Source organism: Hyla sarda, chromosome 1, assembly GCF_029499605.1.
Source record: "Hyla sarda isolate aHylSar1 chromosome 1, aHylSar1.hap1, whole genome shotgun sequence".
In the NCBI taxonomy this organism is placed as follows: domain Eukaryota; kingdom Metazoa; phylum Chordata; class Amphibia; order Anura; family Hylidae; genus Hyla; species Hyla sarda.
The window spans coordinates 180,439,954-180,460,934 of NC_079189.1; the positions used below are offsets into that span (position 1 = coordinate 180,439,954).

At 44.6% G+C, this 20,981-nt stretch overlaps 2 protein-coding genes across 10 annotated transcripts in view; both read left to right on the plus strand.

The window, feature by feature from the left end:
• The window catches only part of CASP6 (caspase 6), a 63,666-nt gene extending 52,602 nt beyond the window's left edge, over window positions 1-11,064 (plus strand). For 2 of the 8 annotated variants that reach the window (XM_056564714.1, XM_056564704.1), the window contains 2 exons: window positions 9,015-9,174; window positions 10,428-11,063. In XM_056564714.1, the coding sequence (XP_056420689.1) occupies window positions 9,015-9,174; window positions 10,428-10,660 (393 nt within the window). In that variant the 3' untranslated portion in view covers window positions 10,661-11,063. Of the gene's footprint in view, window positions 1-9,014; window positions 9,175-10,427 lie in introns of all 8 variants that reach the window. The other 6 variants (XM_056564757.1, XM_056564748.1, XM_056564697.1 and 3 more) reach the window with 5 other exon arrangements.
• Window positions 11,065-16,212: 5,148 nt separating this feature from the next.
• Window positions 16,213-20,981, plus strand: part of AP1AR (adaptor related protein complex 1 associated regulatory protein) — a 75,682-nt gene continuing 70,913 nt past the window's right edge. Inside the window, exon 1 of one of the 2 annotated variants that reach the window (XM_056564790.1) lies at window positions 16,213-16,388. In XM_056564790.1, coding sequence (XP_056420765.1) covers window positions 16,315-16,388 — 74 coding nt within the window. In that variant the 5' untranslated portion in view covers window positions 16,213-16,314. The remainder of the gene's footprint in view (window positions 16,389-20,981) is intronic. The other variant, XM_056564779.1, reaches the window with a different exon arrangement.

The window sequence follows — 20,981 nt, forward strand, 5'->3', positions numbered from 1 at the left end:
TTTTTATATTTTTTGCCTAACACTCCCTTGTCTTTGTCTTCTTGGTTTTCTGCTAGTAGCAAATTAAAAAGATAAAAGATCACATACAAATGATAGAAAAACATCCCAAATGTGGCTACATCACACCGTCCTCGCTATGAAAGAAGATCAAAGTGCTTGCTTCACCTAAAATGAAATGTTCCCGTGTGACCCAGAAGAGCGGGAGAGGGAACACAAGTATAATGTAAATAAGAATAAAAATCACAAAACAGTCATAACATCACTGAACAAAATATGGGGACGTCAACCACCTATTCTAGACACGAGAAAAGGATGGCATCATCCCTTCAACTTGTGCTATAGCTCTCTCATAGCGACAAGCTAAGTTTTAGTAAAAGACCCATGAAAGCCCACTTGAAGTTTAAAAAGAAGCACCTAAATGACTGTGAGAAACAAGATTCTCTGGTCTGATCACTTCAAGATTCTATGTGTCATGTCTGGAGGAAACCAGGAACATCTTATTATCTGCACAATACCATCCCTACAGTGAAGCATGATGGTGGCAGAATTGTGTTGTGTGGGTGTTTTTCATTGGCTGGGGCAGGTACACTGGTCACGGTTGATGTATTCTTAATGAAAACCTGCTCCAGGACCATTGTAATAAAAAAATGGGAGCAAAATCTTTTTATATAATGTAGAAAATAACATTATATGCATATTTGTAATACTGTATACATTGATTTAAAAAAATGCGTACATTTTTGTCCTCACAGCTATTGCCTGTGTATCTCTATGAGGAGTCCAAATACATGAATGAGGGTAAACAAGCAGGGCTCTGTGCACTGAGAACAAGCAAGTCTCTATGCACTGAGGACAAGCAGGGCTCAGTACACCTAGGACAAGCAGGGCTCTGTACACTGAGGACAAGCAGGGCTCTGTACACCGAGGACAAGCACTGAGGACAAGCAGGGCTCTGTACACTGAGGACAAGCAGGGCTCTGTACACTGAGGACAAGCAGGGCTCTGTACACTGAGGACAAGAGGGCTCTGTACACTGAGGACAAGCAGGGCTCTGTACACTGAGGACAAGCAGGGCTCTGTACACTGAGGACAAGCAGGGCTCTGTACACTGAGGACAAGCAGGGCTCTGTACACTGAGGACAAGCAGGGCTCTGTACACTGAGGACAAGCAGGGCTCTGTACACTGAGGACAAGCAGGGCTCTGTACACTGAGGACAAGCAGAGCTCTGTACACTGAGGACAAGCAGGGCTCTGTGCAGTGAGGACAAGCAGGGCTATGTGCATTGCTGACAAGCAGGGCTATGTGCAGTGAGGACAAGCAGGGCTCTGTGCAGTGAGGACAAGCAGGGCTCTGTGCAGTGAGGACAAGCAGGGATCTGCAGTGAGGACAAGCAGGGCTCTGTGCAGTGAGGACAAGCAGGGCTCTGTACACTGAGGACAAGCAGGGCTCTGTACACTGAGGACAAGCAGGGATCTGTGCAGTGATGACAAGCAGGGCTCTGTACACTGAGGACAAGCAGGGCTCTGTGCACTGAGGAGAAGCAGGGCTCTGTGCACTGAGGAGAAGCAGGGCTCTGTACACTGAGGAGAAGCAGGGCTCTGTACACTGAGGAGAAGCAGGGCTCTGTACACTGAGGAGAAGCAGGGCTCTGTACACTGAGGAGAAGCAGGGCTCTGTGCACTGAGGCTTTATGACACGCTCCCGGCTCACACAGCAGGATGATTGACAAGTCAGGAGCCTGCAGAGTACTGCTTGTCCTGCCCTCGTTCCTGTATTTGGTCTCCTCACAGAGACACACAGGTAATAGCTGCAGGGACAAAAATAGACACATTTTCTAACCAATGTATATTACAAATATACAGATAATTTTATTTTCTACATTATATAAAAAGTTTTTGCTAACAGGTACAGTTTAATTTGCGTGGTGGAAACTGTGTACCAATTTTTTAAAATGGTGTAGGGCATGTGATAAATATGGTGCTGATCATATGTCTTCGGTACTCTACTTTGTATGGAGCCCCCTTTGTGACTTTTTAACCTGTGTGACCAAATGTGCAACTTTTTTTAATAATGCTTTCCACAACAAGTTTTGTAAACCAGGTCTGGGCTGGTGAAGATTGGGGACAAATGGAGGGCTTTGCAACAAACTATTAGACAATCGCACATCATAAATTCCTGACCACTGTAAAAAGTTAACTATGGCATAGCTGGGCGTGGCTTGGAGCAGCATGTGAGAAGACGCACTGTGCCTGAGCTCCGCACTTAATCCTCCTATTATCCTGAACTTTGGCTGTATCTGCTATATTTTACTTACCCCAGTCAGTGGGGGACGTCCTCTGGAGGGTCGCCAGTTGCAATGACCGGGCGGAAGAGGAATAAGAAATCGCAGGGGGCTGGTAAAGAAGAGGAGACCGGCGGGCGCAGGGAGCGGGCGCCATCTTGCCCCAAGATCTTCAGCGTGGCGGAGCGCCTGCAGCACTTCGCGCGCATTGCGGACCATGAGGTGAGAGACCCGGGAGCGAGGAGTGAGGAGGAGGTGGATGGGACTGACTGGCTGCCCGTAGTCCCCTCTAGTGGAGCTGTACTGGACCCTGTGACCACCGTGGGCAAGTCTGTACAGGCTGCACCTGTGGGTCAGTGCACCATTAACCCCCGGCAGGCTGGGATGGCGGCTACACACCCAGGAGGGTCCTCTACCTGGCAGCATTCTGACATTATAAGTGATGTTGCACACTCCCCTACACTGATCTGTGCTGAAGCTACACCTGTAGCCCCCTCAGAGGTGCCCATGACAATTACCCCCTCCACTGCTGCTGGACACAAAGATTTACTGGGACTTGCTGGCCCTCCCTCTGATCTTGCAGAGTCCACATTAACAGATGTACTTTTGGCTGTATCCAAGGGCAACGCCTATGTTAAGCTGCTTTTAGGAGGCCTTCGTAAAGATATTAATCTTATCCGTCATGATATGCGAAAGGTCTCTGAGCGTGTTGGTGCAGTTGAGGAGAGAGTGGGGGAACTAGAGGACCAGGTCCCTCCATTGAAGCGTGATATGCACCGTGTTGTTAACACCTTGGCCACACTGGCTGCTAAATCTGATGATATAGAAAACCGCCTGAGGAGAAATAATGTGAGGTTGGTGGGCGTCCCTGAGAAAGTGGAGGGCCGGGACCCTGGTGGATACTTTGAAAACTGTCTCCTTACTACTTTTGGACGTGAGACTTTAACCCCTCTATTTGCGGTGGAACGTGCTCATAGGGTGCCCACTCGCCCTTTACCTCCTGGTGCTCCTCCTAGAGCTGTGCTTATCCGTATTTTATGCTAGAAGGACAGAGACATAATCCTTCGTAAGGCCAGGGATCTGGATTCTCTATCTATAAATGGCAGTCGCATTTAAATTTTCCCGGATTTTTCTGCAGAAGTACAAAAGAGGCGTGCTAAATTTCTAGATGTCAAACGCCGCCTGAGAGCCCTTAATGTGATTTATTCTATGCTCTACCCTGCACGCCTAAGGGTGGCAGCGCTGGGAACTACTCATATGTTTGACTCCCCGGTGGCGGCCATGGAGTGGCTGGATGCGCATGAGACACAACTGAGATGTGCACGCACCTGAGCCGTTCTCCACTATTGCTATTTCTATTGCATACTGCCTTTCTCCTGATAATCTGTTACTGCCTGCCTGGGTCCATGTTGGAGGCTATTATAGTCATATTGTTAAAGCCTGGTAAGGATCCACTCACGGCTGGTTCTTATAGATCCATATCGTTACTGTGCTCAGATGTTAAATTGTTGGTGAAAGTACTGGCTAACCGCCTCCTGTCCGTTATCACTACCATCATTCATAGCGATCAGACGGGATTTATGCCGGAAAAATCAACTGCTGATAATATTAGACGACTCTATTTAAACTTGCAGTTGAGGCCTGATGAGGCTGTCTGTAGAGCGATTCTCTCGCTTGACGCTGCCAAAGCTTTTGACAGTGTCGAGTGGAGTTTCTTATGGAGTGTTATGCGTAAAATGGGTTTTGGGCCTAATTTTGTTAAATGGGTCCAGTTATTGTATGCTGCCCCTAGTGCCCGTATAAGAGTTAATGGCTTGCTATCAGCGTCCTTTCCCTTAGGGCGTGGCACAGGTCAGGGGTGCCCCTTATCCCCTTTTCTGTTCGCTATAGCTATAGAGCGCCTGGCAGTCCTGGTACGGGCCTCTTCTGTCATTAAAGGTTTTCATTATGGGGAATTGGAGGAGCGTATTGCCCTTTATGCAGATGATATGCTTCTCTTCCTGGGTGATGTGGCACATTCTCTTCCTCCTTTGATGACTATGATTTCGTCATATGGTAGTTAATTGGGACTAGTTATTAATTGGGACAAGTCTACAATACTTCCTGTGGATCCTCTTCCCCATATGCCCATACTGACCGAGATTGGATTGCCTGTTGTATCCCAGTTTAAGTATTTAGGTATCTACGTTACAACCTCCCCTGCAGATTATATAGCACACAACCTAATTCAATTATTAGATCGTAGTTCTCATAAAGTCTCTGCCTGGCGTAAACTTCCTCTAACGTCTATGGTGGGTAGGTCAAACCTGGTCAAGATGGTCCTTATGCCTCAGTTTTTATATATCCTCCATAATACCCCAGTATGGATTCCTATGAAATATTTTCTTAGGATCCAGTCCCTATTTAGAGAGCTTATTTGGAATGGGAAAGTGGCAAGACTTCGTCTTGAAACACTGCAACGTAGCAAGGAGACGGGGGGTTTGTCTATTCCTAGCCCTTGGATCTATTTCCTAGCATCGCAGGTTCAACAATTGAAAGGCTGGGCACAATATGCCACCATGGGACGCACGGGGGAATTAGTGTCTAAACGCATTGGAAGGGTTACTCCCATCTATCTGTTGGAAATGGCAGCACAGTCCTCCTGACTTTCCTCCAACCTTTCTCCTTATTCGTAAGGTTGAAATTCAGATCACTTTTGACTTACTCCATATTTATTACATACTCTCCGTTGTGGTACAATCCTGCTTTACCTGAGCTTAGCTCTCTGCCTGATGTTCCAGTATGTATTACTCAGGGGATTTTATACCTCTCGCAGCTGTACGACGGACCGACCCTGAAATCATTTGCCCAGTTACAGCTATTTACCATTATTTACAGCTTAGACATGCCCTGGATACTCAGGCTAGGGCTTGTGATTTGACGGTTGGTTCTTCGCTTCAGGTGACTAGTTTCTTTACTTGTGTATCTACTAAGGGGTTTTACGGTCATCCTACCATGAGGCGTATCCCTTACATATTAAAGCTAGATGGGAAGCAGATGTGGGGCCTCTGTCGGGTGAGCAATGGGAACGGATTCTTACGATGACCCCGAAACTGGCTGTTTAATAGGCTCACCGGGTGTCCCAAATTTTTCTGATATATAGGGTATACCGTACCCCTGATTTTTTGCATAAAATTGGAGTCCGTTCCTACTCCTGCTGTCCCTGTTGTTCCTTGCCGGATGCTCACTTACTGCATATGTGGGAGTGTACTCACTTAGGTCAATTTTGGAGGGATGTAGGACAATTGGTTCAGAGGGTGTATAACTGTCCGCTACCTCTATCTGCTTTGATGTGTATATTGGGTTATCTAAAGGGGCTTGATGAGGATAGTGGTCTTTATTTAGGTGTCAGCAGGATTTTGTACCAAGCCCTTAAACTTCTCGCTCAGCATTGGTTTGCGCTCAACACCTCCAACTATATCTGAACTTATTAATAAACTTCATCATATAATTAGATTGGAGAAGGGTGTATATCTTAAGAGGAAGGCCATCAGTAAATTTGAATCTATTTTGGGTCCGTGGATACATACCTCGGGTTTGCCATCTACATACTTACGGAGAACACCTATGGATGTGTTGCTGGGAGGGGTGGGAGGAGCGTCTCATTAGTGTATGTCTGAGTGTGTGAGGCCATACGTTTGTGTGTGGTTTTCCTTACTATGTCTGCTATTTGTTTCAGTGATTGTTCATGTTCTATATGTTTCTGGGAGGTTAACCTGGTCACCCTGTTGTATTGGTTTTTTCCCGTGCGTCCTTATATGCTATGTTCATCGACCGTTCCATCACTTCTCAATGTCCTTCGATTTTATTCATGCATCCTATAGTATCTTACATGTCTGTTTGTATAATATGCTGCCTTTTGCTGCTCACTGTTGTTTTATTGTTTGCGAAGAGAAGACACGGTGGGGAGTTGGGGGGTGGGCGGAGGGTGATGTGCTTTTTTATTCTGTGCGGGAGGGGGGTAGGGTTTATTCCTTTTCATGTGGTGTGTGTTTAAATATTTTTTCATAATAAAAGATACTTGATTTAAAAAAAAAACTATGGCATAGCTCCACAATTTTTGAAAAAGCTTCTAAAGCAAAAGTTGGGTAAAAGCAATGATAAATTCCCCCAATGACCCAAAGTACACAGTCAAGACAACACAAGAGTGGCTTAGGGACAACTCTGTGAATGTCCTTCAGTGGCCCAGACAGAGCCCTGGATTTAACCCAATTGAACATCTCTGGAGAGACCTGAAAATGGCTTCCACCAATGGTTCCCATCTAACCTGACAGAGCTTCAGAGGATCTGCAGAAAATAATGGCAGAAAATCTCCAAATATAAATATGCAGACCTTGTTGCATCATACCCAAGAAGACTGAACGCTGTTATCGCTGCCAAAGGGGCTTCGACTAAGTACTGAGTAAAGGGTCCAAATAATTATGTCAATGGAAGTTTTTTCTTTTCAATAAACTAGTAAACATGTATAAAATTCTTTTTTGCCCTTTATTATAGGCTATTAGTGCAGAATGATGGGCGAAACCCGATATTTTTATTTTATTTTTACACAATGCGAAAGAGGGCCAGAGATCAGCTGACAAACAAGCAAATGTGAGTGGCACATTGTGACGACAGGCTGAATCGGTAACATATGAGCTAATGTACCTCCTACTAAAAATGAGCTCATTTATACAGGCAATGAACTCTGAGCTGACTTCAAATTTTGTTTGAAAAGTAAAAGGAGATATTCATGTCCAACATCGACTAATGAAAATCCCTTATCCCATTCAAAAAGAAAGTCTGCAGCATCTTTTTGCCAACCAAGGACTGACTGACATATGTGACAGGCGTAATTTTGTTGCCCCCTAGTGGTTGCAACATGTACTGTATATTCGATATTTGTGGAGTAACATCAGAACACTGCTATGTACTAGAGAAAACAGAGACATTTTGTAAAATGCAAAACAAATGAATTATGCTGATGGAAGGTTACACACAAACCTTTAATTAGCTGTGTACAGATCATTTAAATATTAGCTATGTATAGCTTTTTTACTGATGTCATATGTTAGAAGCAATGTGCTTCACATTTAAAAACAGCCTAGCTAAAAACTTCACTAGAAAACTGTGCAGATTCACAGTAAAGCCCCCCAAAAAAAGGCAGACAGAAAAAAAATAGGGTAATAGGTGTGTACTGCTATATAACACTACTGAAACACCCCCTATAAAAGTAATACCTAAAAGTAATCATGCGACTCCTAACTTAGCACAAAACAAAAAAAAAGAGAAAACAATGGAATAGTTGTGGAAGCATAAAACAAGCAGTTTATTAGTATACATTAAAAAACAAATGTATAAGGAGAAAACAGTACATCAAAAAATGCGGCATTACCGGACAACCTGCACCGAAGAGGTTAATCATGGGGCAAGACACATGCTGCTATGACATTAGTAATGGTCACATATAATAGCTAAAAAAGTGCAAGATGTAATAAATAGCAGTACAAAAGAGACAATACCCACACAGGACCGAGTGGTCACTACTGGAATGCAGGGGCCGGGATGATGCCACTCCAATGCGCGTTTCGGCATGCTGACCTTCGTCCGGGAGTGGCTACATCCCAGACCACCAGACTTTAAAGGGGTATTCCAGGCAAAACCTTTTTTATATATATATATATATATATATATATATATATATATATATATATATATATATACAATCAACTGGCTCCAGAAAGTTAAACAGATTTGTAAATTACTTCTATTAAAAAATCTTAATCCTTCCAATAGTTATTAGCTTCTGAAGTTTTCTGTCTAACTGCTCAATGATGATGTCATGTCCCGGGAGCTGTGCATGATGGGAGAATATCCCCATAGGAACTGCACAGCTCCCGGGACGTGAGTCACCAGAGAGCAGTTAGACAGAAAACAAGAACTCAACTTCAGAAGCTAATAACTATTGGAAGGATTAAGATTTTTTAATAGAAGTAATTTACAAATCTGTTTAACTTTCCGGAGCCAGTTGATATATAAAAAAAAAGTTTTGGACTGGAATACCCCTTTAAGCACACAGTAAAACAGATGTGGTTTTGCTGCACAGTAATTTGCCACGCTGGACACCAAATACATGTGAATCCAGCATGAGGGTAAGTTCACACATTCAGGATCGGCTGCATATTTTGCTGTACATCTTTCTTATTGAAGTCAATAGGTGGCAAAATCAGCAGCAAAAAATATACAGCAGATCCTGTACGTGTGAACGTACCCTTAGGGTCTATTCACACGCACAGTATCCGGCACATATTTGATCCTGTAGATTTAAATGTAAACTAAAATACTGAACACAGCTTCAAATCTGAAATCTAAAGGGGTTTTTGCTAGGTTATTCTATAAAATGCTGACTACAGTAAGGTGCTGCACTGCTTGTTAACCTCTTTTTTTGCTTCTTCATTGATTTTCCATGCACAGCGGATTGCCAGAAATGTCCCTGGGCTGGAGCAATGCTGAACTTTTGTCTCTGGACCAACAAGCGCCCCATGTTATGGCATATCACACTTAAATTAACTTATAGGACTCACCTTTGAATATATATTGGGCATGTTACTACTCTGAAATATATTCTATTCTTGACTTCTTACCATATGTACTACACAATAATATGTATAAAATGACATGTTACTTCATGAGGTTTATTTTCTAATCTTACTCTAGGCTTGCCGAGGTACTCAACATGACCTACCAGTTATACCTACTGACTGTACAGACAGCAGGGAAGATATTTCTCAAGTAAATACCACTGAAGTAGATGCCGCTTCTGTGTATACTCTGCCTGCCGGGGCTGATTTCATCATGTGCTATTCTGTTGCAGAAGGTAACAATTAGGGATGAGCTAATCGAATCGGACGAATCTGAATTTGTTACGAACGCTCCCTGTTTCAGCCAGCCAAAGCTCCACCACCTCAGCCAAAGGGAGCTGTATGTCATACCCTCCCCTCCATCTGTCGCTCCAGATGCTCCGGCTCCTCCTACTTCAAGTCAGTCATTCCGCCAGCAATCAATTGGCGAAGCCATGTCCAAAAGACAATAGTATGCGCCCACTTATCCAACGGCGAAGAAGCTGAATGTGCTCCTGTCCAAGTTGCTGGTGCTGCAGTCCCCCCCTTTAAGTGGTGGACTCTGCACCTTTCAGAGAACTGATGGCTTGTGCCGAACCGAGGTGGCGAGTCCCAAGTCGTCATCCCCCCCCCCCTCCAGTAGGCAGGTAGTAATCCCCCCCCCCCCCGTACCCCAGGAGGGGGTTCATCTTGGGGTACTACCTTCCTACTGGGGGGAGGGGGTTAATCCGGAGGTACTACCTGCCTACTGGGGGCCCCAGATTAACCCCCTCCCCTCCCCCCAGACCCAGTAGGGCTAGTACCCCTAGATTAACCCCCTCCCCCCAGCAGGCAGGTAGTACCCCCAGATTAACCCCCTCCCCTCAGCAGTAGGCAGGTAGTACCCCCTGACAGTCCAGGTCATACACAGGAGGGCTACCAAGAGGATCAGGTAGAGTCAGTAAACAGGCTAGAAAAGGAACACAGGAACTCAGCAGACAGGAATTTTCTCAGTAGAAACTTCAATGTTGGTCAGGCACCAGAGAACATGTGGAGCAGGGTTATATAGGTACTGCCTGGCAGGGATTGGAGAAGGGCAGGAATTGGGCATTTGCACGAACACTTAAAGCAACAGTATGTGCATGGCCCCTACAGCGTGCACCAGAAACTGTAGCCACCTGTGCAAAAGTGAAAGAATGGAGAGCCAAGTGTGCAGCTCAGCCGAGGTGAGCAGCGGGACGCACTGCATGGCAGCAGCTGTTAACCACCAATGTTACAGTAAGCCACTAATAGATTTGGCACATCTTCTGGTAGCATAGCCTAAGTTGCTACTGTCTAAATATAAGTACAGTAGAGGATTAGTAAATCTGCCTGCATGTGAATCCAGAATTAGGCCTATAACTATCTTATTTATCACCAGAAAGCTAGCAAAAACATATTTTTGTTGGTGTAATTTATCATATTTTTCTTTATAATAAGAACTTCAAATTATCATCTTTTTTTTTTAACTCTGCTCCTTTTATCTTCACAGGCTACTATTCTCATAGGGAAACTATAAATGGGTCCTGGTACATCCAGGATCTATGTGAGGCACTTAAGAAGTATGGAAGAGAGCTGGAATTTACTGAACTACTGACACTGGTGAACAGGAAGGTGTCCCTGCGCGCTGTTGAAAACTGTAATGATCGGAATGCAATAGGAAAAAAACAAGTTCCGTGCTTTGCGTCCATGCTTACCAAAAAGCTCTACTTAAGACCAAAGTGAAAGCAGTGAAGCTCCTTTTTGTTCTTCATCCAGAACTACAGTTTAGACATACACTGATACATTTCACATTAATATCCATTAAGGACACCAGCAAACATTTCACTTCAGAGGGTTCCATATTTACCAGCTGGGCTGCAATCCATTTCACTGTAGCCTATAGATAAGGGATTATTTTTTACAAATTCTCAGGAAAATGTAGGGTACATTCGGGTAGTAGATTTAGGTTCTGGGAGCATTTTGTTTTATAGAATGTAATTCTAAATACAACTATACCTTTATCTATTTTTTTCAAGTAATGACTGCTTTTCTTCACTACTGTAATGCATTTTTATATGACTGTTGTGTGAATCTATAGCAATAAACATTATTTCATACAAAATATTTAGTGTACTTGTGGTAATCATTGATTGTGATATGGTGCACAACACTTGTTACAGTGGGTTTATTCATCAGACCTTGTGCCAAGGCAAAGTAGAGGTATTGCACTTAGCGTAACATTGCCCCTTTAATATTCCTCCAGACTTCTAAAAATTGAGAGCTGGGACCTGATTAGTTAGTACCCTACTTTGCACTTGTATTAGGCTTCATAAGTTTCCTTTAATGTATACCGTAAGCTTCCTTCTTGGTACATAGCACATAACTTAAAGGGTCACTCCAGCACTATGTTATATAGGTGATATTTTATTTGTTCCTCCAAAAGAACATCATTTCTGTCCCTGCTGCTCTCCAGCCTGGCCAGACAATTCATGCCCATCCTTGCTCTGTTCGGCATAACTGACATCACATGGAGGCAGAAGCAATCAATGGCAGATCCATTCTGCTCATCCTGCTCATGCTCAAAGTGCTGCTTTTACCCATCTAGTGCTAAAGCAGCACTTTGAACAGAAGCATACCCCCCCCCACCCCTCATGTAAGTATTTGACCCCTGTAGGTAGGACCCCACTGTAGGTATTTTGTCCATGATGGTACGTTTTTAAATAGTACCCCCTGTAGTTAGCTTTTCCTCTGTAGGTATTACCCCCTGTATAGAGGGCTCCCAATATAGATAGCTTCCCCCCCTAAGGAAGAATCCTCTCAGTTCCCTTGCAGTTCGGAGTCACTGTAATAAATTCAGTGGATTGGATAGGATTTGGAAAGACACATCCATTTATATAAGCTGACAGTGTATCAGAGGAAAAACCAAGTCATGAGGTGGAAAGAACTGCCTGTAGAGCTCAAATAGGATTGTATGGAACAACAGATCTGGAGATTGGCGTCATCCGCTTAGGGCTTTTGTTGGTGATAAATTCCAGGTATCCGACAAATTCTTTTCTAACAGTTTAAAGCCCTTCAGCACTTACCCATATTAAAAATGTTAACATAACTAGAGACTATTTTAACTTTAATAGTTAAAGATTAGCAAAATTCAAACCCATTTTACTTAAGGATTACATTACAAAACTACATTACAAAAACTGAAAAAAAAAACAAAAAAAAAAAACACCATGGTGTAGATATAGAAGTGTCTGTGAAAGAGACAAGTTTGTAAGCGTAGACCTTGGGTGGTTTAGATTTGAGCAAAAATGTTGCTTCTTGCGCAATTATTTGCAAGATTTTTTAAAAGTCGCATTAGTTGATAAATCAATATCCACTGTATTCTTCAAAAAAAAAAAAAGGTTAACTACGAGTAGACACAAACTGTGAAAGTGTGGATGTTGAAAAGTGGGAGAAGAAAAAATATCGGTGAAAAATATGTGACTTTCACAACACAACATTTTTTTCAAATTCAATGATAAATCCCCCCCGTCTAATGAAGCCAAAATTTTTCTTTCTAACCTCAATTCTATGTGCATTATGTCTGGAAAAAAAAAAACAGGCACCTCTCATCGCCTGGCCAATACCATTCCTACAGTGAAGCATGGTGGTGGCGGCAGCATCACGTTGTGGGTGTGTTTTTCAGCGGCTGGGACAGGGAGACTGGTCAGGGTTGAGGGAAAGCTGAATGGAGCAAAGTACAGTGATATTTGGCAAAAACGCCAAACTTAAAACCAACATGGCATTTTTTGCTCTCCCATAGACTTCTATGGGAGGAAAATGGCGTTTTTTGCACAGAAATTGTGGCAAACTAGGTTTTGTCAGGCGTTTTTTGAAAACCAGCCTCTGAGCCCGGTATTTTGCAGTTTATTATTGACTTGCAGCTAACATGTGAAAAAAACACCATGCGGGAAAATTGGCGTTATTTACAGCGTTTTTGCTAAAAAATCCTCAGTGGAATTCCAGCCTAAATGCTCAGAGCAGGAGCTCAGGACTCTGTTCAGAAAAAATATTAAATAAATCAGTATAATGGGGATGTATCAGCCTCCCTCTTTTTGGGGGGCACAATGACAATATATTCCGTATGGAAAAAGTGGCTTCACCATCCCCACACACTAGAGAACGCGACCATTTCTTTGGTTATTTAGGGTACGTTCAAACATATGCAGATTTGATGCGCAGGATTTTCTGCTGCAGATTTCAATGTAAACTAAATGACTGAGCACAGCTTTTAACCTCTTAACCCCTTAAGGACGCAGCCCTTTTTCGCAATTCTGACCACCGTCGCTTTACAAATTAATAACGCGAAAACTCTTTTACCGAATATTCTGATTCTGAGAGTTTTTTCGTGACCTATTCTACTTTATTTTGGTGGTAAATTTTCGGAGTTACTTGCATCCTTTTTAGGTGAAAAATCCCCAAATTTCATGAAAATTTAGCATTTTTCGAACTTTGAAGCTCTCTGCTTGTAAGGAAAATGGATATTCCCAATAAATAAAATGTTTCTTCACAAATACAGTGAGGGAGATTTATCAAAACCTGTCCAGAGGAAAAGTTGCTGAGTTGCCAATAGCAACCAATCAGATTTCTTTTTTCATTTTTCACAGGCCTTTATAAAAATGAAAGAAGCAATCTGATTGGTTGCTATGGGCAACTCAGCAACTTTTCCTCTGGACAGGTTTTGATAAATCTCCCCCAATATGTCCACTTTATGTTGGCATCATAAAATGGACATATTTTTGCTTTTTGAAAAAATTAGAGGGCTTCATAGTAGAGCAGCAATTTTCAAAAATGTCATGGAAATTGCTAAATTTGAAGGGACAGATATTACAGAACTACAACTCCCAGCATGCCTGGGCCGTCCAGGCATGCTGAGAGTTGTAGTTTGGCAACATCTGGAGGGCTACCGTTTTGGACACCTCTGTAACAGTGGTCTCCAAACTGTGACCCTCCAGATGTTGCAAAACTACAACTTCTGGCATGCTGGGAGTTGCAGTTTGGCCTTCCTAGTGGTTGCCACAGTAAAGATCACTTTACTTTCACTTTCAATCCCACCCCCCCCACTGTAGTTTCCCTACCTGAGCCAGGATCCAGTAGTCTCCAGAGAAGATCGGGGGGTCCCCAGGCATCTTCTCCTCCACGTACCGGCCTCCATCTTCTGTCCTTGTTCCCCTCGACATCCAGGGGTGTGCAGAACGGGGGGTTGCCATGGCAACCCACTGTCCTGCTCTGCCATCGGTCAGAATCAGTTCTGACCAATGGCAGGGGATAGGAGGAGATCACAGCCCTGCGACCTCACTCCTAGCCCTTAGGATGATCGGGGCTGTCCCTGACAGCTCCGATCATCGCTATTTTCCAGGTGATCGGGTCACCAGAGACCCGTTCAACCCGGAATAGCAGAAAATCGCATGTCTGAATTGACATGCGATTTTCTGCGATCGCCGACATGGGGGGGGGGATCCGGTCTGGTCCGGTCCCCAACCGGCTAGTGGCGGGAACCGGAATTCCCACGGGCGTATGTCCGGCGTCCTGAACAGGTTAAAAGAGTAGTCAGGCGTGCACTTTTCTCATTTTATCCCGTCCGGGCTGCAAAATAAAAGAAAATAAACATTCTCTTACCTGCCAAGCGGTCCCCGGGCTGTTTGCTTCTTACTTCCTGTTACCCCGACACGTCGCACGAAGCTTCAGCCTATCACCGGCCGCAGCGATGTCCCGCCTCGGCTGGTGATAGGCTGAAGCTCCATGTGACGTGCCGGGCTAACAGGAAGTAAGAAGAATACAGCCCGGGGACCAAACACCTATACCGGAGTTTCGGGGGCTCGTTGACAGGTAAGAGAAAGTTTGTTTTCTTTTATTTTGCAGCCCGGACGGGATAAAATGAGAAAAGTGCGCGCCGGACTACTCCTTTAAGGACTCAGGGCGTACCTGTACGCCCTGAGCCCGGTGTTAAAACGCATCACACCGGGTTGGTCCCGGCTGCTAGTCATAGCCGGAACCCTGGGGTAATAGTGCGTGGCACCGATCGTTGTGCTGCACGCTATTAACCCTTCAGACGCGGCGATCAAAGTTGACCGCCACGTCTGAAAGTGAAAGTATACGCTTCCCTGCAGCTCAGTCGGGCTGATTGAAACATCGCGATAAAATCGTAATGTCCCGATCAGTTAGGACGCGTGTGGAGGTCTCCTTACCTTGATCCGTCGCGTCCGATTGGCGTTTGATTGCTCCAAGTCTAAGCTACAGGCTTGAGCAATCGAGCCCCTTTCTCGCTGAGCCATGCAAAGCTATGGCTTTGCAGGGATCAGGGTAAAAGATCAGTGTGTGCAGAGCTATAGCACTGCAAAAAAAAAAGTGAAAAAAAAAAAAAAGTTAAGGCCATTTAACCCATTTCATAATAAAAGTTTTTATCACCACTTTTCCCATAAAAAAAACTGTGTAAATAAAAATAAACATATGTGGTATCGCCGCGTGTATAAATGTCCGAACTATAAAAATGTATCGTTAATTAAACCGCATGGTCAATGGCGTACACGCAAAAAAATTCCAAAGTCCAACATAGCGTATTTTTGGTCACCTTTTATAAAATATAAAATTTTATAAAAAGCGATAAATGGTACCAATAAAAACCGATGCAAAAATGGTACCGATAAAAAATTCAGAACACGGCGCAAAAAAAGAGTCCTCATACCGCCCCGTACACGGAAAAATAAAGTTATAGTGGTCAGAAGAGGACAATTTTAAACGTATCAATTTTCCTGTATGTAGTTATGATTTTTTTCCAAAGTACGACAAAATCAAACCTATATAAGTAGGGTATCATTTTAACCGTATGGACCTACAGAATAAAGAGAAGGTATCATTTTTACCAAAATATGCACTGCGTAGAAACGGAAGCCCCCCCAAAAGTTACAAAATAACATTTTTTCTTCAATTTTGTCGCACAATGATTTTTTTTTCCGTTTCGCCGTGGATTTTTTGGTAAAATGACTAATGTCACTGCAAAGTAGAATTGGTGACGCAAAAAATAAGCCATCATCTGGAATTTTATGTGCAAAATTGAAAGCGTTATGATTTTTAGAAGGTGATGAGGAAAAAATGAAAATGGAAAAACGCTAAGGGGTAAGTCTACAGTTACAAATCCTGCGCATCTAATCTGCAGGATCCTGTGTGAGTGTGAACGTACGGTAACTCCACACTGCGGAAAGCTCCAGTCCCTAGCAGCGGCCATTTTCTCGTAGACCAGTCTGTGCTCTAGGAGGAAGAGCGTGTCACGTGACTGGAGCCACCAGGAGGATGCCGGTGGGGTAAGGCGCGCGCCTTCCGCGTCCCCGGGGCTGCCGTGTACGCGCCCGGCTCAGTATGCCATGGGGAACTGCTGGACGCGGTGCTGGAGTCTCTTCAGGAGGGAAAATAATCGCCTCCAGAGGTCGGCAGGAGGGTAAGCATGCGGGCTAGTGGAGAAGCGGAGTTCCTTGTTCGGACCGTCTGGTCGCCTCATGGCACTACAATAGTTAAGCCGAGCTGCGGTTATCCTCGGGTTTGCCCGGCAGCGGCTTTTTAGTTCTTCTTTGTCCCCCACCTGAAGGCTAGACTGAAAGGATAACTCCACGTGTGACCTGACGTGACACTGGTGACCCCTGTAGGACTGCAGTGATGACTACCATGTTGTATCCTGGAGACAGGTCACATGATGTGTCATTTCCCACCTTGGGTGGTGAGTCATGTGACAAGGTTAGGTGCACCTGTAGATAGGTGGGTGTCAGGGGGTGACCCCATACTGTAACAGGTGGGCAGTGTACACTAGGGGGCTGTTCCAATTAACCAGTGCCATGTGTGCCACCACTTGCCACCATGGGTCCTCTTCACTTTACAGGCTACTTATGTAACTTGCTGACATGTTCATCTAAAAGGATGACTACACATACATCATGTAGATCAGTGGTCTCCAAACTGCGGACCTCCAGCTGTTGCAAAACTACAACTCCCAGCATGCCCGGACAGCCAACGGCTGTCCGGGCATGCTGGGAGTTGTAGTTTTGCAACAGCTGGAGGTCCGCAGTTTGGAGACCACTGATAAAGATGAAGGCCTCACCGTAAAACTAAGTGGAGTACACGGATCCCACACCGGTATAGGTACAAGCCGTTCCAGCTCTATCTGACAACAAAAATATAAAATTTATTAATAAAACATATCCATAGTGGTTAATACTCCTTTAGGACGCTAACACTAGAGATGAGCGAACTTACAGTAAATTCGATTCGTCACGAACTTCTCGGCTTGGCAGTTGATGCCTTTTCCTGCATAAATTAGTTCAGCTTTCAGGTGCTCCCGTGGGCTGGAAAAGGTGGATACAGTCCTAGAAGACTCTTTCCTAGTAATATATCCACGTTTTCCAGCCCACCGGAGCACCTGAAGGCTGAACTAATTTATGCAGGAAAAGTCATCAACTGCCGAGCGGAGAAGTTCGTGACGAATCGAATTTACTGTAAGTTCGCTCATCTCTAGCTAACACCTTCCAAATAGAAAACTGTCTAGCTGCTCTGAATAAGAGTTTTTTGTGGCTGAAACGTGTCAGAGTCCTTGAGGAGTTGTGGGGCTGTTTTACCTGCAGCAAAGAAGAATCCTTTTATTTAAAGAAGGGGCTTTCCTTTTCCTGTTTGGAGGATATGTAAGTAATGTGCCTGAGGTGAATATATTTATGGGTTAAAGGAGTACTCCAGTGGAACCCCTTTTTTTTTTTTTTAAATGAACTGGTGCCAGAAAGTTAAACAGATTTGTAAATTACTTCTATTAAAAAATCTTAATCCTTTCAGTACTTTTTAGCAGCTGTTTGCTACAGAGAAAAATATTATTTTATTTCTTTTTTATGTTGTCCACAGTGCTCTCTGCTGACACCTGATGCCCATATCAGGAACTGTCCAGAGCAGGAGAAAATCCCCATAGCAAACCTATGCTGTTCTGGACAGTTCCTGACACAGACAGAGGTGTCAGCAGAGAGCACTGTGGACAACACAAAAAAGAAATTCAAAAAGTAAAGAATTTCCTCTGTAGCATACAGAGTACTAAAAGGATTAAGATTTTTTTAAAGGAAAACTGTCATATGTTTTCTCTTGCACTATCCACAGGTACCTGTGGATAGTGCGGGAGACTCTGAACATTTTGAGTCCTACCTTCCCCGGATGCACTGCGCCATTCACCAGTTATAGCAGTTTTTCTGTATATTTAAATTAGCTGCTAACTGGCACGGGCGGGGTTACTGCCTTCATCTGGCACTGTGACGTAACCACTGCCAGGCTAATGATAATTCATATAATGTCTTACACTCTCCTTCTCATCCCGGCCAATACTGCGCATGTGCGGGATTTCCTACTATACTCTGAAGCGGTCTTCAGCGCTGCTTCATTAGTCCGGAGCAGCACTGGAGTAAGGTTGTAATGTTCATGCCTACCATCTGTTAGCAATACAGTGACCCCCCCGACATACGATGGCCCCGACATACGATAATTTCAACATGCGATGGCCTCTCAGAGGCCATCGCATGTTGAAGGCAGCATCAACATACGATGCTTTTATATGTCGGGGCCATCGCATAAACGGCTATCCGGCAGCTCTGACTGCTTCAGCTGCCACCGGATGGCCGTTTACGGTGTCCCGTGTGGTCCGCTGACGATCACTTACCTGTCCTCAGGGGTCCGGCACATCCTCTTCGGGATCCTCTGCATTGTCGGCGCTCTCCATCATCGTCATCACGTCGCTGCGCACGCCGTCCCGTCATCCAATAGGAGCGGCGTGCGTAGCGACGTGATGGCGGCGACGGAGAGCGAGGATGCCGGGGAAGCAGAGGCCTTGCCTGAGCGTTGGGGACACTACGGGGACGCGGCGACAGCGATGGAAGGCGACATCCAGGGCAGCGGTGACGGTCCGGAGCGGCGGGGACAGGTGAGTAGAACTTCCTCTAACAGTGGTCTTCAACCTGCGGACCTCCAGATGTTGCAAAACTAAAACAGCCGTTGGCTGTCCGGGCATGCTGGGTGTTGTAGTTTTGCAACATCTGGAGGTCCGCAGGTTGTAGACCACTGTCCTATACTTTACATTGCACGGATCCCTCAACATACGATGGTTTCAACAAACGATGGTCCATTTGGAACGGATTACCATCGTATGTTGAGGGACCACTGTATAATGAAGCAGCGCTGAAGACCGCTTCCGTGTATAGTAGGAAATCCCGCACATGTGCAGTATTGGCCGGGATGAGAAGGAGAGTGTAAGACATTATACGTCACAGTGCCAGATGAAGGCAGTAACCCCGCCCGTGCCAGTTAGTAGCTAATTTAAATATACCGAAAAACTGCTATAACGGGCGAATGGCGCAGCGCATCCAGGCAAGGTAGGACTCAAAATGTTCAGCGTCTCCCGCACTATCCACCGGTACCTGTGGATAGTGCGGGAGAAAACATATGACAGTTTTCCTTTAATAGACGTCATTTACAAATCTGTTTAACATTATGGCACCAGTTCATTTAAAAAAAAAAAAAAAAAGTTTTCCCACCGGAGTACCCCTTTAAGACATGTAGGACTTTCTGTGTCTAAAGAACTACACTGTCCTCTGTTTTAGGCTCTGTTCACATTTGCGTAAGATTTTTGTTTGTAGAATCTGTAGAATTAGTGAAACGTAAACAGAGAAAACAAACTAATTTTTTCCCCCCAACCGAAATCATGCAAATAAATGGACAGCAGATCTATTGGGATGCGATAGACAGTCGTTCTCAGTTGTCAGAAATGGAGTAACTGTGTTTTGTGGGACTAAAGTGCACCAGACCGCGCTTTTGAGTCTCTTGAAATAAAAGGCTTAGCTCAGCCCATGAAAGTGAATCTTAAAGGGGTATTCCGGAGGAAAAAAAAATGTTTTCAAATCACCCGGTGCTAGAAAGTTACAGAGTTGTAAATTAATTCTATTTCAAAATCTTATGCCTTCCAGTACTTATCAGTTGCTGTATGCTACAGAGGAAGTTGTGTAGTTCTTTCCAGTCTGACCACAGTGCTCTCTGCTGACACCTCTGTCTGTGTCAGGAACTGTCCCGAGCAGGAGAGGTTTGCTCTGGGGGTTTTCAGAGGTGTCAGCAGAGAAAACTGTGATCAGACTGGAAAGAACTACACAACTTCCTCTGGAGCATGCAACAGCTGATAAGTACTGGAAGGCGTAAGACTTTTAAATAGAAGTAATTTTACAAATCCGTAACATTTTCTGTCACCATTTAATTTGAAAACCTTATTTTTCCTCAGTATACCCCATTACCTGCCATTCCGTGGCGCTCGGTCCACACTGACGAAAGTGACTTCTCTCATCCAGTGTCTTCATGTCAGAGGAAGTGGAGAGTGGCGGGGATCAGGCGCTGTGACAGTGATAGCAGCAGGAGATTGGGGCTCCAATTAAAATTAAAATAAACGTCTCCCCAGAAAACCAGTTTAAAGGGGTACTCCGGTGCAAAATATCTTATCCCCTATCAAAAGGATAGGGGATAATATGTTAGATCATGGGGATCCCGCCGCTTGGGACCCCTGTGATCTTCGGGCTGGCAGCAGCGGCGTCCGGAATATGTGAGCGGGGAGCTCCCGTGTTCGTGATATCAGCCCCCTCCATTCTAGTACATAGCAGTCGCGCCTCCTCCCTTAGATCTGAATGGAGGGGGCGCGGCAGCAGTAGTTGCCAGTCATCCAGCACAGAGTGGAGTTTGCTTCGTGCACTGATGACTGGGGTGCCGCGCCAACTATCGCACTATCGCAACTATCCCCAGCGGCGGGATCCCCATGATCTAACATCTTATCCCCTATGCTTTTGATAGGGGATAAGATGTTTTCCCCCGGAGTAGTGCTGGGCGGTATTACCAAAAATGTGTATCTCGGTATTTTTCAAACTTGTGGCGGTTCCACTGTATTTTTTTTCCCACTCACTTCCCCCTTTCCACCATACTCTTTCCACCCCCCCCCCCCCCTCTCTCTCTCGATTGAATTATCAGCCGCAGTGCGCTG